At 58.7% G+C, this 19,002-nt stretch overlaps 1 protein-coding gene across 1 annotated transcript in view; it reads right to left on the bottom strand.

The window, feature by feature from the left end:
- Positions 1-12,458: 12,458 nt before the first annotated feature.
- Positions 12,459-19,002, bottom strand: part of ADGRD1 (adhesion G protein-coupled receptor D1) — a 122,932-nt gene continuing 116,388 nt past the window's right edge. The window contains exons 22-25 of the mRNA XM_044243557.1: positions 18,259-18,385; positions 16,970-17,011; positions 15,675-15,767; positions 12,459-14,479 (exon numbers count right to left, since the gene is read on the bottom strand). Coding sequence (XP_044099492.1) covers positions 14,384-14,479; positions 15,675-15,767; positions 16,970-17,011; positions 18,259-18,385 — 358 coding nt within the window. The 3' untranslated portion in view covers positions 12,459-14,383. The remainder of the gene's footprint in view (positions 14,480-15,674; positions 15,768-16,969; positions 17,012-18,258; positions 18,386-19,002) is intronic.

Here is a 19,002-nt window from a genome sequence, read left to right as displayed (position 1 = left end):
CATTATATCTCAAACCTGGGGGAAAGTCAGGACATCTGTGTATCTCCCTGAAGAAATTAACATTCATTAAAAACCGAGTAACATGGATTTATGGTTGCATCTGAAGAGAAATTAAGGGAATAAATAATCCATCAACCTGTAAATGTATTATCCTTGAGCAGAAATGTGTACTTTGGTTTCCACGCTTCCTACTAAATAAATTAACTTCCCTGGGTTGTTAGGAAATGTTACTAATTTTAACAATCCGCACAACCTTTTTTATTAATATTAATTTTTATGCAAACTATAAGATTTACTATTCTGCTGAAAATTTAGTAAACTTCAAGCAAATCATATTTTTGAGCAGCTTTTGAATGATATAGAAAAGCTCTGACATAAATCACGAAATCTGACAGATGCAAGAATAACAAATGTCCCCAGCTGAGGAGTCCCTGGGACCTGCAGGTGGCCAGCCCAGGTCGCAGGGATCAATGGATTGTCTGCTTGGAGCCCATGGTAAGTCTTACTAAGTACCAGAGAGGTGCTTGGGGCTGAATTCCAGGTTCCTAGTGGGGTCGGAGTACCCGCCAGAGTGCTTCTCTGCAAACCGCAAGTACAGCCCCCCACCAAGCCCCTCCACACGGTGCAGACTCTCAGGGGCAGCACTGGGCAGGGGGCAGGTGGGAAAGAGCCCCCCCAGGAGAGTCACCACCTGGGGCATGAGGCTCAGGTGCCCCGTGAGGGCTTTGGCTCAGGCACCCAAGGGTGCTGTTCTGGGACCCTCACCTGAGAAGCTGCCCCAGGCCCCTCTCCCCACCCCTGTGGGTACTCTTCAAGCAGGAGAAATCCTGGCCTGGTCAGCAGAGCCCACATCCTTCCAGCCTCTAGGCCAACCTGTCCCCGTGAGCAGCCGGAGCCGGGTCACTTCCCGTGGGAATCTGGGGCCCCTCCTGCCACACCTCCAGGAGGGACTGGGGGGACCAGGGTGGACCTGGGGTCCCGATTCAGAGACAAGCCTTCCTCCTGACAGTCCATCAGACACACACCTGAGGCCCGCGGAGGCTCCCCCTGGAGTCTGATTTCACAACACGGACCCTCTGCCAGCTGCTCTGGGAGGGCGGAGCCATCACCACGTGCTGAGTCCTCACAGAAGGAAGACCCCTCCTGAGGGACCCCACCGTGGGCTGGGGACCCGGCATCTCCAAGGCCAGCCTCCTCCCAGGGGTTCTTGTGCTGGGGCATCCCCGTCCAGGGCTCATCTGCACAGGCCGAACGCTCTAGCCCCACCGTTGGAGCCCCCAGGTCAGAGCCCAGGCGCCGGCAGAGGGAGGGGGCTGTGCCTTCCTGTTTGTGCGGTCCGTCACACATGCTCCATGAGGGTCCGCCCAGACCTGGGGGTGGTCCCGGCCCCAGGGATGGGGTGGAGGATCCAGGACAGAGACCCCTGCCCTCCTGGAGCCCCGGCTGCACAAGCGAGTCCAGGGCCCGGGTCTCAGACCCGGAGAAGTGCAGAAGCCGGGTGTCCTTAGGCCCTACCCCGACACCAAGGACAACTCTGCAAGAAGAGCCCTTTCCCAGGGGGCCACTGCAGGCATTTATCATCAGGGAACCCTCATGGCGACCTGGCTGGGTGCAGCCTCTCCCCGAGGACCGAGCCCCTGACTGTAAATCTATCACTCATGTCTGCCTGAATCCTCCCGGCGACGGGGAGCTCACCACCCCCATGAGGCAACCTCCCATGGCATATTGGGAAACAACTCCCTGCTGGCCCAGCTCTGCAGACACACAGCTCCATCCTGAAACCCCTCTTCCTGCTTTCCTGAGTCTGGTCTCCACCTGGGCCCCTGCCCCCAGCCGCCCCTGCTCCCAGAGGCCCCCACAGTCCTTAGCTCCAGAGCAGCCAGGCCACTGAACACCACCGACCTGTGCAAGCAGCCAGCATCGAGTCGCTTCTGTGTGGCTCACGCCCAGTCCACAGTGTGAGCACCTGCCTGATGGCCTCCCTCCCAGGGGTGTCCCAGATCCCGTTTCCCCCTGGGGCCGAGCCACTCAGTCCCTCTGTACAGGCTTCTCCCTAGGTGGGGTCTCAACCAGGGGTCCAGGGACCTGGGGGCCTCGTGGTCCCCCTGTGAGCCCAGGGGGTCCTGGCAGCCTGAGGAGCCAGAAGCTACACTGTTTCCTTGTGAGAGTATCAGGTTGAGGTCTCAGCTTCTCAGAGAGCTCCTGGTTTCCCAGGACAGGAGCTCAGACAGCAGAGAGAGCGAGTGGGAAGAGCCAGAGCCAGGTACTCTGCCCTGGGACTGGCCAGCATCCAGCCCTCTCTGAACCAAGGCCCATGGGCTGCTGGGCCAGGCCAATCAGAGCTCCGAGTGCTGGGACTCATGTGATTGGCTGAGAGTGTGCATATGACTCATGTCCATCCAATCACAACCCAGGAGCTGTGTGGGCGGTCCCAGACCAAGCCCCTTTTCTGAGGGATCTGAGTTCAGCATGGGGGTGGGGGGCAGCCTAAGAGAGGAGGTATGGTTATGTAAAGTAATACAGGTGCTGTCATATAAACTAGCACAGGGTCCGTCGTTATGTAAACTAGTACAGGGAATGTCGTTATATAAACTAGCACAGGGTCTGTTATATTAACTAGTACAGGGGCTGTTGTTATATTAAATAGTACAGTGTCCATCATTATATTAAGTAGCTCAGGGGCTGTCATTATATAAACTAGTACAGGGGCTGTCATTACATAAGCTAGTACAGGGCTGTCCTTATAATGATACACAGCTGCCATATATAAGCTAATACGAGACTGTCCTTATATAAACACAGGAGCTGTCATTATACAAACCAGTACAGGAACTGTCGTTATATATATTAACACAAGAGCTGTCATTATATAAACTAATACAGGGGCTGTGGTTATATAAATTAATACAGGGGTTGCCTATAATAAAACACAGGAACTGTCATTATATGAATACAGGAGCTGTCATATAAATTAATACAAGGGCTGCCTTTAATATAAACTAATACAGGGACTGTCATTATATAAACTAATACAGGGACTCTCATTATATAAACCAATAAAGGAATTGTCATTATATAAACTAATACAGAGGCTGTTGTTCCATAAATTAATACAGGAGCTGTCGTTATATAAACTAGTATGGGGACTGTCGTATCATAAACTAGTACAGGGACTGTGGTTACCTAAACTAGTACAGAGACTGTGGTTACCTAAACTAGTACAGGGACTGTGGTTACCTAAACTGGTACAGGGGCTGTTACCTAAACTAGTACAGGGACTGTGGTTACCTAAACTAGTACAGAGACTGTGGTTACCTAAACTGGTACAGGGGCTGTCATTAAACCAGTAACACAGCTGTCCTCAGGGAGGAGCTGGCCTTATATTAACCAATACGAAGAAGACAAAGCCTCAAGATGGACAGAGAAAAGAGGGTCGTGACTGTGTTTTTTTTTAAGATTTTATTTATTTATTTGACAGAGAGAAATCACAAGTAGATGGAGAGGCAGGCAGAGAGAGAGAGGGAAGCAGGCTCCCTGCTGAGCAGAGAGCCCGATGCGGGACTCGATCCCAGGACCCTGAGATCATGCCCTGAGCCGAAGGCAGCGGCTTAACCCACTGAGCCACCCAGGCGCCCCGTGACTGTGCTTTTTGAAGTCTGGATCCAACTTCTCCTGATTTTGTTCATTCTGCTCAGTTAGATGAGTCCGTCAGTCTCCTACTGAGCCTAGTTGGCGTCGGGTTTTCTGTCTCTTGCACCTGAAGGGGCCTGGAATGAGACATTCCAAAGTTATCCAGGCACCACCTCTGTGCCTCCCTGTGTTTTACCCACAGCCCCCTGGCTGGGCCAGGTCACGGTCCAGAGGAAAGCACGGTGTGGGGAGCAGACCTAGGATCTGCGGCTTCGGGAGCACAGCCAGGATGACCACATGTCCTCACAGGGAGATGCCCAGCATTCAGCAGCCCTTGGAATCGGTCCTGAGCCGAGCTCAGCTTTGAGATCAGTGAGCTCAAACCATCTTGCTGACTGCACGAAAGAGAGACCATGCCAGGCAGGCTCCCGCTGAAATGCTCTGGGGTAAATCCCATGTCTTGTTCTGCAGCAGAAGTGTCCTTCCTCTGTAAAGAGCACAGGTGGGAGGGAATGGGGCCGATGACACTGCTGGCCCTGCGCAGGGGGCGCTGGTAGACTGGGTCACAGGCTGCCAGGGCAGGGAGAACTGTTCCCAGCAAACACACTCGCTCTGCTGCGGGGACTGTCTGGGAAGACTGGCTGAGACTCTGTAGACCTGGAGCACACGCACTCCAGACTCCAGACTCCATCGGAGCGATCCATACTCCCTTCAGAACAGACCTACACGCTTCCCCGAGAATCACGGCCACCTGCCATGAATCCGGTGTTTCTCCCAGCTTTTACCCTGAAACCAAACTCCTCTGCCCTCCCCCCCTCCAGTTCCCAGCCATGCTTCTCCAGCAGGACACAGGCACCAGGCCCCGCGGCATTGGGAGGAGCACAGCCAGGCTGAGCCTCTGCTCCAAGGGGTAGGTCTGTCCGCTATGCAAACAGGTGACGGGTGTCCAGGGCCTGAGGGTGGCTCGTGTCCAGATGTCTAGCCTGGTTAGTGAGGAGTGGGGTCATGGAACGAGGGCCACTGTGCCATGACACTCCCAAGAAGCCGCCCTTCTGGAGTCCTAGCATAGGAGGCAATTCTGGAGGAGACGCACGTGGTTTCCAACGGACACAGAAGCAGTCCCACGTGACCTTTTCTTCTTTCATGTAACATAGTCATTGATGATCCACTAGGAGCTCAGTGCCCCACTGGGCCATGGTCTCTGCAAAAGAGAGGCTCTGTGACCAACCTCTTCCTCGCTCTGTGACAGCAGAACAGGGAAAAGATGATTTTCTCACCCAAGGACGGGGTAGAAGGTGACCAACAGGGCAGGGATTACCCATCAGGGTCTTGTCCCCTGTAGCATCTACATGAGACTTTATTGTCCACCCAACCTGTCATTCCATAGATGTTCTTGAGCACCTACTGTATACCAGGCCCTGGGCTAGTACAGTCCTGGGTCACACTGTGGCCCAGTAGAGACTCATGGAAGTAGACCGAGTTGTCAGAACTCCCATTTTCAGACGACAGAAACACAATTCCAAATGCCAGGGGCCAAGGGGCGTTTGTCCGTCAAGGACCAGGAGGAAGGGTTCTGAGCTGGTTGTTCTCTGCGCCCCTGCTGCTCTGCTCCTCCTCCGCCCGCTCTGCTCTGTGCAGGGCGGCTGGGCCCAACTCTGACTGAAAGCGGCTCCTCTGCTCCTGGTTGGCTTCAGCCAGGTGGGGGAGTTGGCAGGAGTCTGGAGGGCAGGAGGAGAGGGAGGCTGGGGCATTCCTGCTTCTGCTCTGCTGGCCTGTGGCTCTGACAGAGGCCGCATTCCTCTAAAGTCCCAGGTCCTGCCCTCGGCCGCTCTCCCCAGGCTACAGCTGTTCCTGGCCCCCAGAAATCCTGCTTCCTCCCTTGTCATTCAGACAAGCCCAGGAGAAAGACTCCTCACTCCTGCGAGAACCAGGGGTGCTTTGTGGTCCTGTGGGTCCCCTGCACTTGCCCGCACGTCTGAGGACAGCTCTAGACTCTTCAGTCATGCATGCCGGGTGGGCCATCTGGTCCCACCTGGGTCCCACCGAGGTTGGGTGGGCTAGCTCACGACCGGCAGCAGATGGACACGAGCTTCAGGAGGAGCAGACACCAGACAACAGAACACCATCATGTCCCCTTCAGTCCCTGCTCTGACTTTATTCCCTGCCGTGCTGGACCAGCCCCTCCGGGGGGCAGTAGCTGGAGCCTGGGCACACCTGCCTTCAGGTGGGACAGCTTCCAGTCTGTGTCTGCTGAAGGTGGGCTTCTGCTCCTTCCAGAACCGGAATCATCTTTGTTTCCTATTGCCGACCTAACCAATTACCACCACGTCCATGGCTCAGACACGGATTTGTCTCGCAGCTGCACACTGGAGACGTGGGACATGCGGTTCATTGGGCAAATACCGCTGTCTCACCTGGCTGCCTTTCTTTCCGTAGCTCTGGGGCAGGATCGCTTCCTTGTTCATTCAGGCTGTTGGCAGAACTCCTGTGGTTGTAGGACTGCTTCCCTGTTTCCTTCGGGCTGTCAGCCCAGGGCCCTTCCACCCGGAGGGGCCGTGTGAGTGTCTTGGCTCAGGGCCCCCTGCTCCGACTTCAGAGCCCCTCTCATGCTGCACATCCGCCCTCCTCCTTCCGCCTGGTCTCTGGCCAGCTGGGCAGGGTCCTCCCAGTTTCAGGACCCATGGACTAGACTGGCCCCACACAGGTAATCCGGAGCAGCCCCTCCCCCTTCTCAAGATCTGACCCTTCGCCCCATCAGCAGAGCGCCTCTCCCCGGGAGCTGACACAGTCGCATGCTCTGCACCAGCGCGTCGACGTCGTCGGCGGGTCATTCTGCTGCCACAGCACCGCGGATGTGGATCGAGCCTCTGCACCCTGGGTCCCTGGGATGTTGTGCGGTGATTTGCAGACGTGCTTGTCCACCCCTGTCCTCTGACCTAGGGCTGCAGCCTTTGCAAGGTCGAGAGCAGCCTCTTTTCCAAAGGTGCATTCAGTGACTGGATGCAAAGTTGACTCTTCGGGACACATGCGGGGCAGGTGGTTACTGGACAAGTTGGGTGGGGGGAGACAGGGGTGAGGGGCTGCATGTCCCAGAAAGGGGTGTCCCCAGCCCAGCACCAGCCACGGCTATTGTGTGGGATGGCCCAGAGCTGTCCAAGTCCTCGCCGCACAAGAATGTCCAGAACTCCGAACTGCCCCCGAGCGTCTCCATTCCTGGGCACTGGCCGCTGGTCTACACCGCTGGAGCGTTGGCCAGGCCAAGTCCTGCCCAGCCACTGGCCCCACTTCAGTCACTGCCCATGAGATGCTGTGTCTGGAGAGCAGCCAAGTGCCTCGCGGGCTGCCAGGGACCTCCCCAAGATCAGATCCGAAGTCGCCCACTTCTGTCACTTCCCCAGAGGCTGTGCCCTGCCCCCCGCATAGCTGAACACACCGGCCCACCCTCCTCCCTCCTCCCGCTGCCCGTGGTGGTCCTCAGCCCCCAAGTCCACCCTGGAGCCCTGCAGGGCCCAGCAGTGGAGGGTCCCCTCTCCACAGGGGATGGTGCCCAGAGCTCACAGACCGATCCCTGGGCTAGAAGCATGCACCCGTGACCCCACAGCTACACGGGGGAGTCAGCAGGTGGAGACCAGCCATAGACAGTCCCTTCCAGGAGGAACCTTCCATGGAGTCATGTGAGGCTGACGGGAGGCGTCCCATGAGATTACATCTGGGAGTGCGGGACCTTTCACCAGAATAGAGCAGAGATCGTCAGAAGCGGTTCGAACTCCCCGCTGCTGACCGAGGGTAAAAGGGCAGTTCTCTGACCTCAGAGGCCGACCTCACAAGACCCTGGGGGCCTCTGGAGGCTGGGGCTGCGGCCATTCTGGAGACATCCACGGCCCTTTGCCCTGGGCCCCAAGGAAGCATGCAGACAGTGACAAAAGGCCTCACGGGCGTGGCCCCGATTCTGGGAGGCTTCCCTTGTGGAATCCACGTCTCTGTGGCAGAGCTGCCCGTGTGCTCAGCCCACAGCTGTCGCCTTCGTCTCTGGCACCCTGCGGCTCACTGACACATCCTATGGCTCTCAGCCATACCCTCTGACCCGGCTCTGCCGGCCCTGCCACCCGTGTCCCCTCCCACGACGCTTCTCTTCCCTCCACTGACCCAGGTCCCCCCACCCCTGCTCCTCCCCCCGCCCGACCACGTTTCCTGGGCTGCTCACCGGCATCTCCCAACCATGCCCCACGTCCTGCCTCCCAGGGGCACAACCATGCCATGGTGCGCAGCTGGTAGGAGCAGCAGGCAGGGGGTGCTGATTCGTCTCTGTCACTTGAGGCAGAAGAGGGATGGAGCGGCCTCCAGGACCCAACATCACTGCTGAGCCCTCCCTCCCCAGCAGCCCATCCACCTGGAAATGCTCTCTGCCGACTGCTTTTCTCTGGGGGCTGCTATGGTGGGCAGGAGATGGACAGGGGAGCACACCCGGGCTGGGACACCGGCTACTCCCGGTGTGCTCGAGGACCCGCAGCCCAACCTGTCACCGATGCAGAGTCCTGGGCCCCGGCCCAGGCCTGGGAGTCAGCACCTGCCGTGACACCAGTCCCAGGCCACGCTGGCCCCTGAGGGGCTCGGGGTTGAGCCACCACGGGCGGATGGGGGGGCGGCTGCCGTCCGCACTCAGCACAGCATGCAGGGGCTGGACATGCCCGGGCTGCCCAGGCCAGGGTGAGAGGCGGCTCTGAGCCACTGGAAACCACAATCCGCAGGAGCCTAGACCAGACACAGTGACTTCTCTCTCACAATATGTAGTCCAGGCTGGTCTGGCAATTCATAGGCATCAGGGAAGGAGCCTACTCTACCTCATTTCTTGGGATTTCTCCATATCGGGTTCCTCCTATGTCCAGCAGGACTGTGTGAACTCCAGTGCCCACGTCTCCATTCCAGCTGCCGGGGACAGGCAGGCCGCCATGCATAGCTGCCCCATGTGCCCAATCTTCTCTGGCCACCACAAGCTTGGGGGCAGTTTCACATAAACCAGGGCGGCTGCAGCCCTCGTCCTGGGATGAGCACTGGGAAGACACAGGAATTCTCCCGCAGAGCCAGGCAGGAGCCTTCCAGGGGCCCCGTGCTCCCCAACCCCATATGGACAGAGCCCGCCCTGCGTCCATCTAGAAGACCCCCCAGGAGAGAAGACGGTCCACTTGCGGAGGAGCCATCTCTCGGAACCCAGGAGATCTGTGAAACCAGGAGAACACGGGGACTGCGCTGTTTGCGATGTGTCAAACACAGCTTGTTAGCCTGGTAGAAGCAGAAGGGACTCTCGAATGCCTAATTACGTGAGCAGACTCCCCGGCATGAAGGTCAGGCCACTCTCTCATTTATCTGGACGGACTCCATTAGGCCCATTAATCTTCTTGATTCACTCTCCTGTAAGGACGCTGGCGGGGAGGAATAGTCCCACGTCGGCGGGGGAGACAGGAGGGCAGCAGGCGGCGTCCCCCCAGGACTGGCCCTCACAGCCCCACCCCTCCGCCCCAAACAAGAGGCAGCAGGCACATGGGCCCCTCCCGTCATCCAGGGACTCCAGAGGTCCCCTGGTGTGAACAACAGAGAACTCTCTGTGGTCCAAGGGAAGGAGGAAACTTCTTGGAGGAGCTCCATCCGTCAGGGACTCCGGCAATGTCTATCCTCCTGCCGCCATGGCAGGGGTTAGCTGTGGCCTGGCCGACTCCCCTGGGTCACACCAGGCTCCATGGGTCCTGGGCAGAGGCCAGTGACCCCTCAAATGACACTGGCCGAGGTGCCTCCCATGTGTTTGCGAAAACTAACCCCTGGAAGAATGTTGGGACCTTCAAGCCTGTCATAGAGGGATTGTCCCTTCCCCAAGTCACGTGGGGCAGGGTTCTCTCAGGAAAGGAGCCACGCGGCAGGTGTTGGTGGAGACCCCAGGCGGCATGCAGCTGTGTGAGAGCAAAGCTCTCCTACAGAACAAAACCTCCGACCAAATGGTCAGGGACCCCAGACTCATCCACACGCCGACCTGGAGACACGGACTGCTTGTTTCAGATTCCATTCTGCCTGGGTGTCAACCTGGGGTGATTCGGGGACTGTGCATCCCCCATGCCCACCAGCTTTCCAGAGTTACGTCCAAGTTCAAGGGAGTTTATGTGGCACCAAAGCTCCAGGGAGGGAGGACCAGGTCCCCGGCTGCTATCACCAGGAGCCTGCTCACCGGCTCCCCCTCCTTGGTCCCATGAGGCTCCAGAGACACCATGATAGGATCATTCTCCCGAAGCTGAGGTGCCTGGGGGGACTGCAGGGGCCGTGGTTACACCCACCTCATCATCACCAGAGCCCCTTCTGCTGGGCAAGCACGTGTCAGCGCTCTACCCATTCCAGGGAGGGCACTCCTTCCAGGACCGCTGGTCTTCCTGGGTCCCCCCAAGGGGGAAATGCCTGCTCACTGGAGAAACACCTCTGAGGGTCACCACCCTAGACACAGACCCAGGAAGGGGGAAGAGCTCTCGTAAGATCACAGGAGTTCCCTGCCCCACATATCGGCCCGAGGCAAGAGATCTGGGGGTCCCCAGGGCTCACCGCTGACAGAGCTGCAAGCTGCAGCCTCTCCGGGGCATGGCCCAGGGCAAATCCACAGTCAGGAGCAAAGGCAAGATCAAGGACCACAGGAGAACTGGAAGCCTTGGGCACCAGCAGCCCAGCCTCCAGCCAGATTAGCACAGGCCCTCCCCCGACTGCTGCTTCCCTCCGTCCCTAACACCCAGTTCAAACACACCAACCGCCTTCAGCAACAACAACTCAAAAAGTCAAGGAGGAAAAAAGCGTCGGAACCAGACTCACACGCTGCGCAGATGTTGAATCCTCGGGCAGGAAATTTAAAGGAACCGTGATGAACACGGTACGAGCCGTAACAGAAGCCGCAGACAGCGCGCGAGAACAGACGGGCCATGAAAGCCAAGAGGCGTGAACCTGAGGGAAAAAGCAACACAGAACCCTTTGAGAGAAACACAGCACACCTCCGACGGGCTCATCGGCAGGCCGGATACAGCCGAGGAGCGACTCCCGTGCTTCAGAAATTACTTAAAAAATTAGCTAGAATATGTGTTAAAATCTGAAAGCCAATCAGTCTGAATTCTACCCAACATTTAAAGATGCGATTCTAGCAATTCTAAAGCCACAAACAAACGGAGACTCCACATTCGTGTGTTGTAACACTCAGGACTAGGAGGAAATCGGAGGCTCAGGACTGCTCTGGAGATTTCCTCACCAACAGGCGACTCTGCAGAGGCTGACAGACTTGAGTCTAAAACACGGCAAGGCCACGTATCTGCGAGAGCCAGTACGACCCTGAGGGAGAAAAGGCACGTGTGGGGGCTCACGCGTCCTGATTTCAAGACCAGGAAGCTACGGCAGTCAGGACGGGGCCGAGTCGGAAGAAAAAGAGACAAACAGACCAACGGACAGAGAGGAGGACCCGGGGTGAGAGCCTCACAGACACAGCGGCCAGCGGACCGTGAACAAAGGAACGGAGACGACTCCGGAAAGGCCAGCCCCTGCCGGGCAGTGGAGCCACAGGCTGCCGCGAGGCCTCCCCGTTATCCTTCAACACTGCACAGAGCTCCGTTTCTAAAGGACCGCGTACTTCAGCTCGCAGGTACACGTTCACCCACGGATGGCTGCACTCGTGGAGGTCGGGGAGCCCGGAGAGGGAGCTGCGGCTCGCAGCACAGCAGACACTGCGCTTGGCCTCCGGGAGAGGAGAGGGCAACAGCCTCACGGCACCCTCGCCCCCTTCCCCGCACGGCCTGCTGCCAGGCCCTGGCCCGTGATTCCCCCCAGGGGTGAAGAGAGAACCACACCCCCGCCGCGTGGACACTGCAACACCCGCTCCTCAGCCCCACTGAGCACCAAGGTGGCCGTAGGACTAGGGGACAGGCGCAGCCGGGAGGGCGCAGCCCGGGCTGTCCGAGCACATCCAAAGGACACAGATGCTGCTATGCCTCAGACTCCATCAGGAAGCCAGGCCACGGTCCCCAGACAGGCCTACAGCAGCCCCCACACTGTGCTGCCTGCGACCAGTTCCCCGTGGGGGCCGCAGAGAAACCCCCGCAACTGGGCCAGCCCTGCTGCCCTGGGGAGAGCAGAGGGGCCGCTGGCCACTGGACCGGCACTTTGCAGGGTCAAGAAAGGGCGTATGAAAAAATGAGCACCGATCCTTCTCAAACTCCCAGCAAATTGAAAAGGAGAGAACTCCCGAGTTTCTTTAATGATTGTAAGATAATTCAAGGGTTTGCTGAAATTTTTGTAACCGGGTACTTCATGCATTTCCGCTACAGGGAAAATTATGAACGGCATGTGGTGATTCAGAAAATGGTTGCGCAGAGCAGAAGTCTGAGAGCCAGTGGCTGTGGGGGGCCCATGACGGGGATGAGGAGGGCAAGTCCATCTGTTCTGCGGGTCCCAGGAGCGGCGTGGGAGAGCCGCGCGCCAGGCTGGGTGCTGACGGAGGCTCCCGCACACCGTGTCCCGACAAAGGGAGCACACGGCTGCGCAGACCCTCCCCCCATCCTCCCTCCCTGGGCTCGGGGGCTGGTGCTTGTGCCCTGCCGCCCTGCCTGGGGGAGGGAGGCTCCTGAGAGCCAGGGGTCACCCGCCACCGTGTCCCCAGAGCTGGGACGTGCTGGGCACACAGGAGGTGCTGGCTACATGTCTGCCAGGTGAATCCCAGGACGGGATGTCACCCACTGTGTTTCTCCACAGATTTCTGTCTTAAGACTTCATCCCGCTCACCTCACACAAGCCAAAAACTTGAGGACCACACATCACCGTCAGGACATGGAGAGTTTATTTCATAAAAAATCACGACATATTTTCACTACTTGGTGGCATTCATCATTTTTCCTGTGCTGTGAACTACCGTAAACACATGATTCTTCCCAATTTCTTGTCTTTGGCCAAATTGTGTGCAGATACTAAAATGCCGCAGAAGCCCAGATCTATAGCCTATAAATAAAGTGCACGCGCTCCTTCATTAGAAGTGAAAGGTTTCTTCATTACTCCCCTTGATATGTTAGCTGTGTAGAGCGAATATGCTGAGCTTAAAACAAAGAATTCCACCTAAAGGAAAGACAGCTCCATACTCAACGTGCTTCCCCAGAGACGAAGGGGACAGCGACCCCAGCACAGACTCGGGACTGCAGTGCTCTCCCTCCTCAGGGCTCGCGCGTGACGAGGCTACAACGCGCAGGTACAAGCCATCCGGTTTCAGGAACCATGAGGAAAAGCCTGGGTGGGGGCTGGGCACACCCGGGCTGTTCACGACACGCCAGGGGTCTCAGCAGCACTCCAGCCCCCCCGCCCGTCCCTGGGGCCCACACAGAGGTCACCGGCCACCGTCACCCCGTGCTGGGCCAGCTGCTGCCCCGGGGCCTCGTGAGGAAGCAAGAACACAGCTGCCCCGCGATCGACATGTGGCTCTTGGTCGGACCCCTCCCTGCATGGGACATGCCTGTGGGGGACGGCAGCCATCGTCGGGATCAGGTGGCACCCGGGCGAGAGGGAAAAGGCTCCTGGAGACCTGGCGGGCGTGTGGGGTGGGCAGGGCTTGGTGCCACCACGGTCACAGTTTACAGAAGACTTTCTAGTATCAGCTACAGGCCTGGACATCTCACCCTCACGGCTCATGCACACTGTCCCTGCGGACGCCGCGGTCTGAGCTTTCCCAGCCTGCTTCCCGATATTCCGTGGCACTGGGGGCGCATCTAAGGTCACAGGCCCTGGTATCCCAGGGGCCTTGCCCACACACACAGCAGTAATGGCCACTCCACTTCCTGGGGGCCCAGCCCTGGTCCACAAACTGAAAGCAGCTGGAAGACACAGCCACCGTAAGGTCACCCTCCCCTGGTCCACAGTGTGAGCGGCCTCTGTGGCCACACGGGACGTGTGCTCACTACCCCCCGGGGCATCTGCCCGGGGGGAAACACAGAACGGGTCTGTATGTGACCAGCAGGAAGCTCTGGGGAAGCGAGACCATGGGAAGCCCGGCTGCGGGGCTGTGGGCATGAGGGAGGGCTCAGATGCTCCCAGCAGGGCCCCCGGGGGGGCGGACCACCAGTGTGGAGAGAACCCTGATGGGGGGGCTGGGAGCTGTCCCCGCAGCAGCCCCACCTGGCTCTTCCCACAGATGGGCCCTGAGCAGCCAGCACCCCCGACCCCAACCCCCTGTGCAGCCGGAAGGCGAGGGTGGCCCATGGGGCTCCAGCCTGCACTGGGCCCTCTTCTCAGAGCTTGCTGTGGCTGATTCAGCAGGTTGAGGACATTCTTCACACTCCGTAGACATCCCCATGCGCCTCTGCCTGACCCTGCAGGGGTGCCTCAGGGCCTTCACCTCCCCCGCAGGACCCTGCCTCTCTGGCCCCAAGTCCCCATCACAGCGCCCAGGCTAACTTGCCCTCAACGTGCTGCCGCCCCAGGGTCCTATGTGCCCACGGCAGGTGCCCCAGGGGACAGTCACTTGGCCACGGGAGGACCAGAGCTGGGAGGGCCACCCCCTACTGTGCATCAGGCTTTGGGCCCAGCAGTGGGCTCTGTCACACGGGGAGGGCCAGAGGTAAGGACGCCTGTCAAGGGGGTCGGGACCCCCATGCCCAGACAGCAACAAGGAGAGGGTCCCACGGTGAAGGCAGAGTGTTTCCTGTGTTTAGTTTGCAGGGTGCGTCTGAGCAGCAAGACGGCCGGTCAGCAGCCTCCCTGCTCATACGGTGGACAGGTCCACGCGGTGGGCAGAATGACTGCTCTTATCCCAGGGGCTGAGCTTGGTGGACACTGTGCCTGGCCGGGTCCCGTTCATCTGCGAATCACAAACGAGTGAACCCTGAAGACGTGCTCCCAGGACAGGAAACCAGACCCCGGGCAGTGCAGAAGCGCTGGCCCAGAAAGCTGCATGAGGCCCCCTCCAGCCCATCAGGGCCCCGTTGCCTCCCCAGGGAAGAGAGCGCTGAACTCCGGGGGCACACTGGCTCCTGCCTTCTGCACAGACTTCCTTCCTTGTCACTTCCTGGAGCTGGTGTCACACACGCTCACTCACACTGTCTGTCTGTCCATGCACTCACTCCACATGCACCCACCGAGCACACCTTGCCTTTGCGGCAGGTCTGGGTTCACAGGAGTGACCAGTGCCAACCATATCCTCATCCCCATACTCTACCCACCAGAGGGAGACACAAGACAGGCACACGTGTCAGTAAACAGAACAAGCAGTTGTTGGTTACGACACAACACGGCCTAGGAAGTCCCTCCTGAGGACAGAACCCCTGCACGGGGTCCTGGGCCCGGCTAGAACACACGTCATCTGCCCCAGGCATCTGGGGCCCTGTCTGCATCTGCACTTCCCACAGGAGGAAGGTGAACCAAGCCTGGTGTGGAGATGACAGGCTTGTCGGGATCCCTGAGCACCAAGACCCAGTCCTCAGGTGTGTGCAGAGGGAAGAGACCCGTGCAGGAGATAAGCTCCCTGAAGGCCGGGCTGTGCCTGGGGACTTTCATGCCTCCCGGGACACCGGCAGCACACCCTGTGCCTGCCTCCTCATCAGCTCATCTTCCTTCCTCCTAAGTCCGTGCAGAAGTACTGGCCCTGGGAGGTCACGGGATACCCCCAGAACAGAGACCCCGCTGTGGGCATACCATCACCCTGGAGCACATGCAGCCCCCAGGCCAAGTGAAGAATGAAAAAGGCTGAGCAGGAAGCACCAGCGGCCACGTCTTACCACCAAGCCCCGACCGACCTGGGCAGCCACATGCACAATGTGGCCCTGGCCAGGTCAGGCTCAGGGAAGGAAGGAGATGCGCTCTGGACGGTCTGGGTTTAGGAGGCCCAGGAGGGCAGAGGCCTGGTGCCCCGAGCCAAGGCCAGCAGCCATTGGGACTTTCCAGATAACAAGGAAGAAGTCCAGAGCCTCTGCGGGTCCATGAGAGCAAGCGTGCAGGTGCTCAGGACAGGACCGAAGCGAGAAGGTGGTGCAGACCCGACACTGCATGGCACTCACGATATCGGAGCTGAAGGGCTTTGCATTAGCACTGCGGATGGAGCTGCTCGTGAGGCTCCAGACCTTGGTTTTATGTTTGAAGGCAGCCCTCACCTTTGAAGGCAGAACAGAGAATGGTTAGAAGCCATTTCAGCGGTGGAAACGGCAACAATAAAGGTTGTTCTCCAAGGCCTCTAGGTTTTGTGCTGAAATAAAGTCCCAGAATGACAGCAGCAGTGTATGGGCAGGATCTGGAAACATCTGTCCAGACTCACTGCCCTAGTCGGCAGGTGTGCTCTGTCCCCACCACCTACCAGGGCCCACGGAGCGAGGAAGCTGGGACTGGTCTGCTCCCTGCTGGCCTCATCCCAGTTCTGGCCAGGACACTAGTCATGCTCAACAAGGAATCGTGGAGGGGACAGGGAGCAGGGACAGAGGACAAGCAAGGGAACAAATGCAGACATGGGGTAGGCCAGGCATGGCTCAAGGCCATGTCTGCTTCCCATTGTGTGAACCTCAGTTTTGAGCTCTGCTGAGCTGCTCCCCTCCATCACTGGTCACCATTGTCCTCAGCGACTCACCCTGCCCACCTCTAGCCATCCTCCTGCCCCTAGTATCCCTTCCCTCCCCGCCTGACCTGTATCTCTGTATGAACAGACCTCCCACAGAAATAGCGCAGATGGGACAGCACCCCTCTGCCTGTTCCCACTCACTGCTCCACAGCTGCCTCCCCATGACTGAGCCTGAAATGGTCTCAGATGTCAAGCCCACAATGTACCTAAGTATGGGTCTTGAGGAACAGGGTCTAGAGCAGCCTTCACCCTCCCCGTGGCCAAGTGCATGGCAGGTCAATGTCCAGACTGCACCTGAGAACGCGCCCACTCCCAACTGCCCCAATGCCTGCAGAGGGCAGGGACATGGTGCCCCCAAGTCCTGTGGTCAGGAGACCCCCTTCTTTCACCCCAGACAGCCTCCTCTTGCCTTTGGGGGGCCATTGGAAAGACAGCTACATCTTACTCTCCCTAATGTGCCAGCCAGGTCTTGATGCTGCAGATTGGCTGCCCCCACTATCTCTGTCACTCCATCCTCCGCAAAGCCAGGAGGGCCTGTGTGAGGCCAGGAAGGAGATGCCTGGAGGTTACTCAGCAACCAGGAGGCAAGAGAAGGGCTGATGGAAAGCAGTCTATAGCACACAACTTGTGACCACTACCAAAGCCTGCCCAGACACCAGCCTGATGGGGCAAGACTTTTTGTGCTCTGTGCCCTTCAGAAGTGAAAAACTACCTCTGTGTTTCCAGGAAGTAGAACAGACATACCTCTGAATTCAGGAGACAGTGGAAAAGGAAGATGAAAAACCCCTGGGGAGGAAGGGGAGAACACAGGATTAGGCCCTCGCATTTTGTCACAGCACTCTCCAAAGCTTCCTCCCAAGGCCATGTGGGTTCTGGGATGGGCACTGGTGTGGGTCACCGCTGGGGAGCCTGCAAGTGAGCTGCTGACAATCCTACGGTCTGGAGCCCCTGAGAAGGGGAGGCATCCAGATCCCAGCATGAAATCCAGCCTAGAGGCAGGCACCACTGCGCCCACTGTGCTGTTTGGGCAAAGGTACAAAGGCAGGACAGACCCGGGGATGAGTAAAATGCTGGCAATGGACAAAGGTGAGGACATCTGAGAATCAACTGAACTGAGCCTTCGTGTCCTCCCAGACAGCATGATGGTAACAACGAAGCAGGCACGAGAATGAGGATGTCCCCAAACTCTGAAGACAGCTACTGTGTGTCCGGCACTGGCCAACCCCCCCCCCCGAGCTCGCTCCCTTAGTGTGGAAGCTGCCCGAGGAGTGGGTCCTGTTACGGATCCCACATCGTGGAGGAGGGACTGGAATGCAGAGGATGAGTGATGGGCCGCGGGGACCCGGCTGCGTAACAGCTGCAGCCAGGACAAACATTCACCTTCTCCGGTGAACAACCGGAAGGAAACAATGTGTGCAGCTTATTACAAATTAGAAGCAGCAACACATTCTCGCTCTGGTAAGATGTAGTCCCTGGTCAGGAAGGCCCCGAGCGCAGCAAAGACGCCGTGGGTGGGCCGTGCTCACACTCACCAGGATACAGCTCAGGCTCAGCTGTGGGGCTGCGGCTGGTGGGGGCACTCACTTGCACCCTTCCTTTGGGGGGGTTGTGGGTCTGGGGATGCAGGCTCTGAGCACCCCAAGTCTCTGAATTCTAGGCTGCTTCCCCTTCTCTGCGCCTCCACACAGGGGACACACGTGAACCCAGACCCGGGGCACACGCCATCGCCATCTCTGTGACCTTTCCAGAGCGGCATCCATGCAACCGTCTTCCCTTTCAGGCCCCGCTGTGCTTCCCACCGACAGTGGCCGGCACGACGAGGCAGCCTGCTGTAAACCGGCCCTGCGTGCGGAGACCCAAGGGCGGGCTCTGTCGATACCCCTGTCCTTGGCCCTGGGCGTGCCCGTGCTGGGTCTCGCAGGATGTGTGGCGGGAGCAGAGAGGAGGGCCCCCGTGCCACACTTGTGACAACCTGCTGCACACGCATCTGCTCAGAAGCGGACCGCCGGCCGGGCAGTCCCACAGGCACTCACCTGCAGGGAGTTGAGGACAGCAAATATATACTGGAAGGCCAAGGCCTGGCTGTTGACAGCAAGCACGCCGAAGACCCACGAGGTTCCCAGGATGGGCAGCAGCACGGCCACGGCTTTTACCGTCAACCTGAAAGGGACATGGAAACGGCCACTCTGGGGGGCAGGCCGGGGGGCACTGGCCTCTCAGTGGGAGGCCGCTGAGAGGGAGCAGACGCGGCCCTGCCGAAGGACAGAACTGAGCTCCACCCTGCAGGGAACCTCGGCTGGGGAGCAGAGCGCTCGGGACCTGACACTGGTCCCTGCCCGGCCAGCCCGGGGCCAAACCAGCAGCTCTGCCTCTGCCCTCCTGCAGCTGGCACAGGGCACCCAGCAGCCATCATGTCCCTGGGGCACCCTCAGCTGATCACCCTGACCCAGGCGGCAGCAGGGCTGGGTCGGAGTGCTGATCCCTGGCACCCACAGAGCACAGCAGAGCCAAGGCTCCAGGGGTGGATCCAGCAGGGAAGGACACACACTCGGGTTCGGCCTCACGGGCTCCTTCCCAGAATATGGGCTCCGTGGACATGGTCCCTGCTGCGTCTGCAAGCCTGGAGCAGAGCTAGCTCCTAGTCTGCTCCCAGGGAACCCCTGAACCAGTGAGGCAAGGCCCACATGTTGTCTGATCCCAGCTGTTCTTCCCGTTGCTCACAGTCTACCCTGACTTCCGCAGCGGCTCGGCTCTGCACGCTGGAAGGTCGGCACCTG

Source organism: Neovison vison, chromosome 3 (genome assembly GCF_020171115.1).
Source record: "Neovison vison isolate M4711 chromosome 3, ASM_NN_V1, whole genome shotgun sequence".
Classification (NCBI taxonomy): Eukaryota; Metazoa; Chordata; class Mammalia; order Carnivora; family Mustelidae; genus Neogale; species Neogale vison.
The sequence above is the reverse complement of the archived record's forward strand: the minus strand, read 5'-3'. Positions and strand labels throughout refer to the sequence as shown.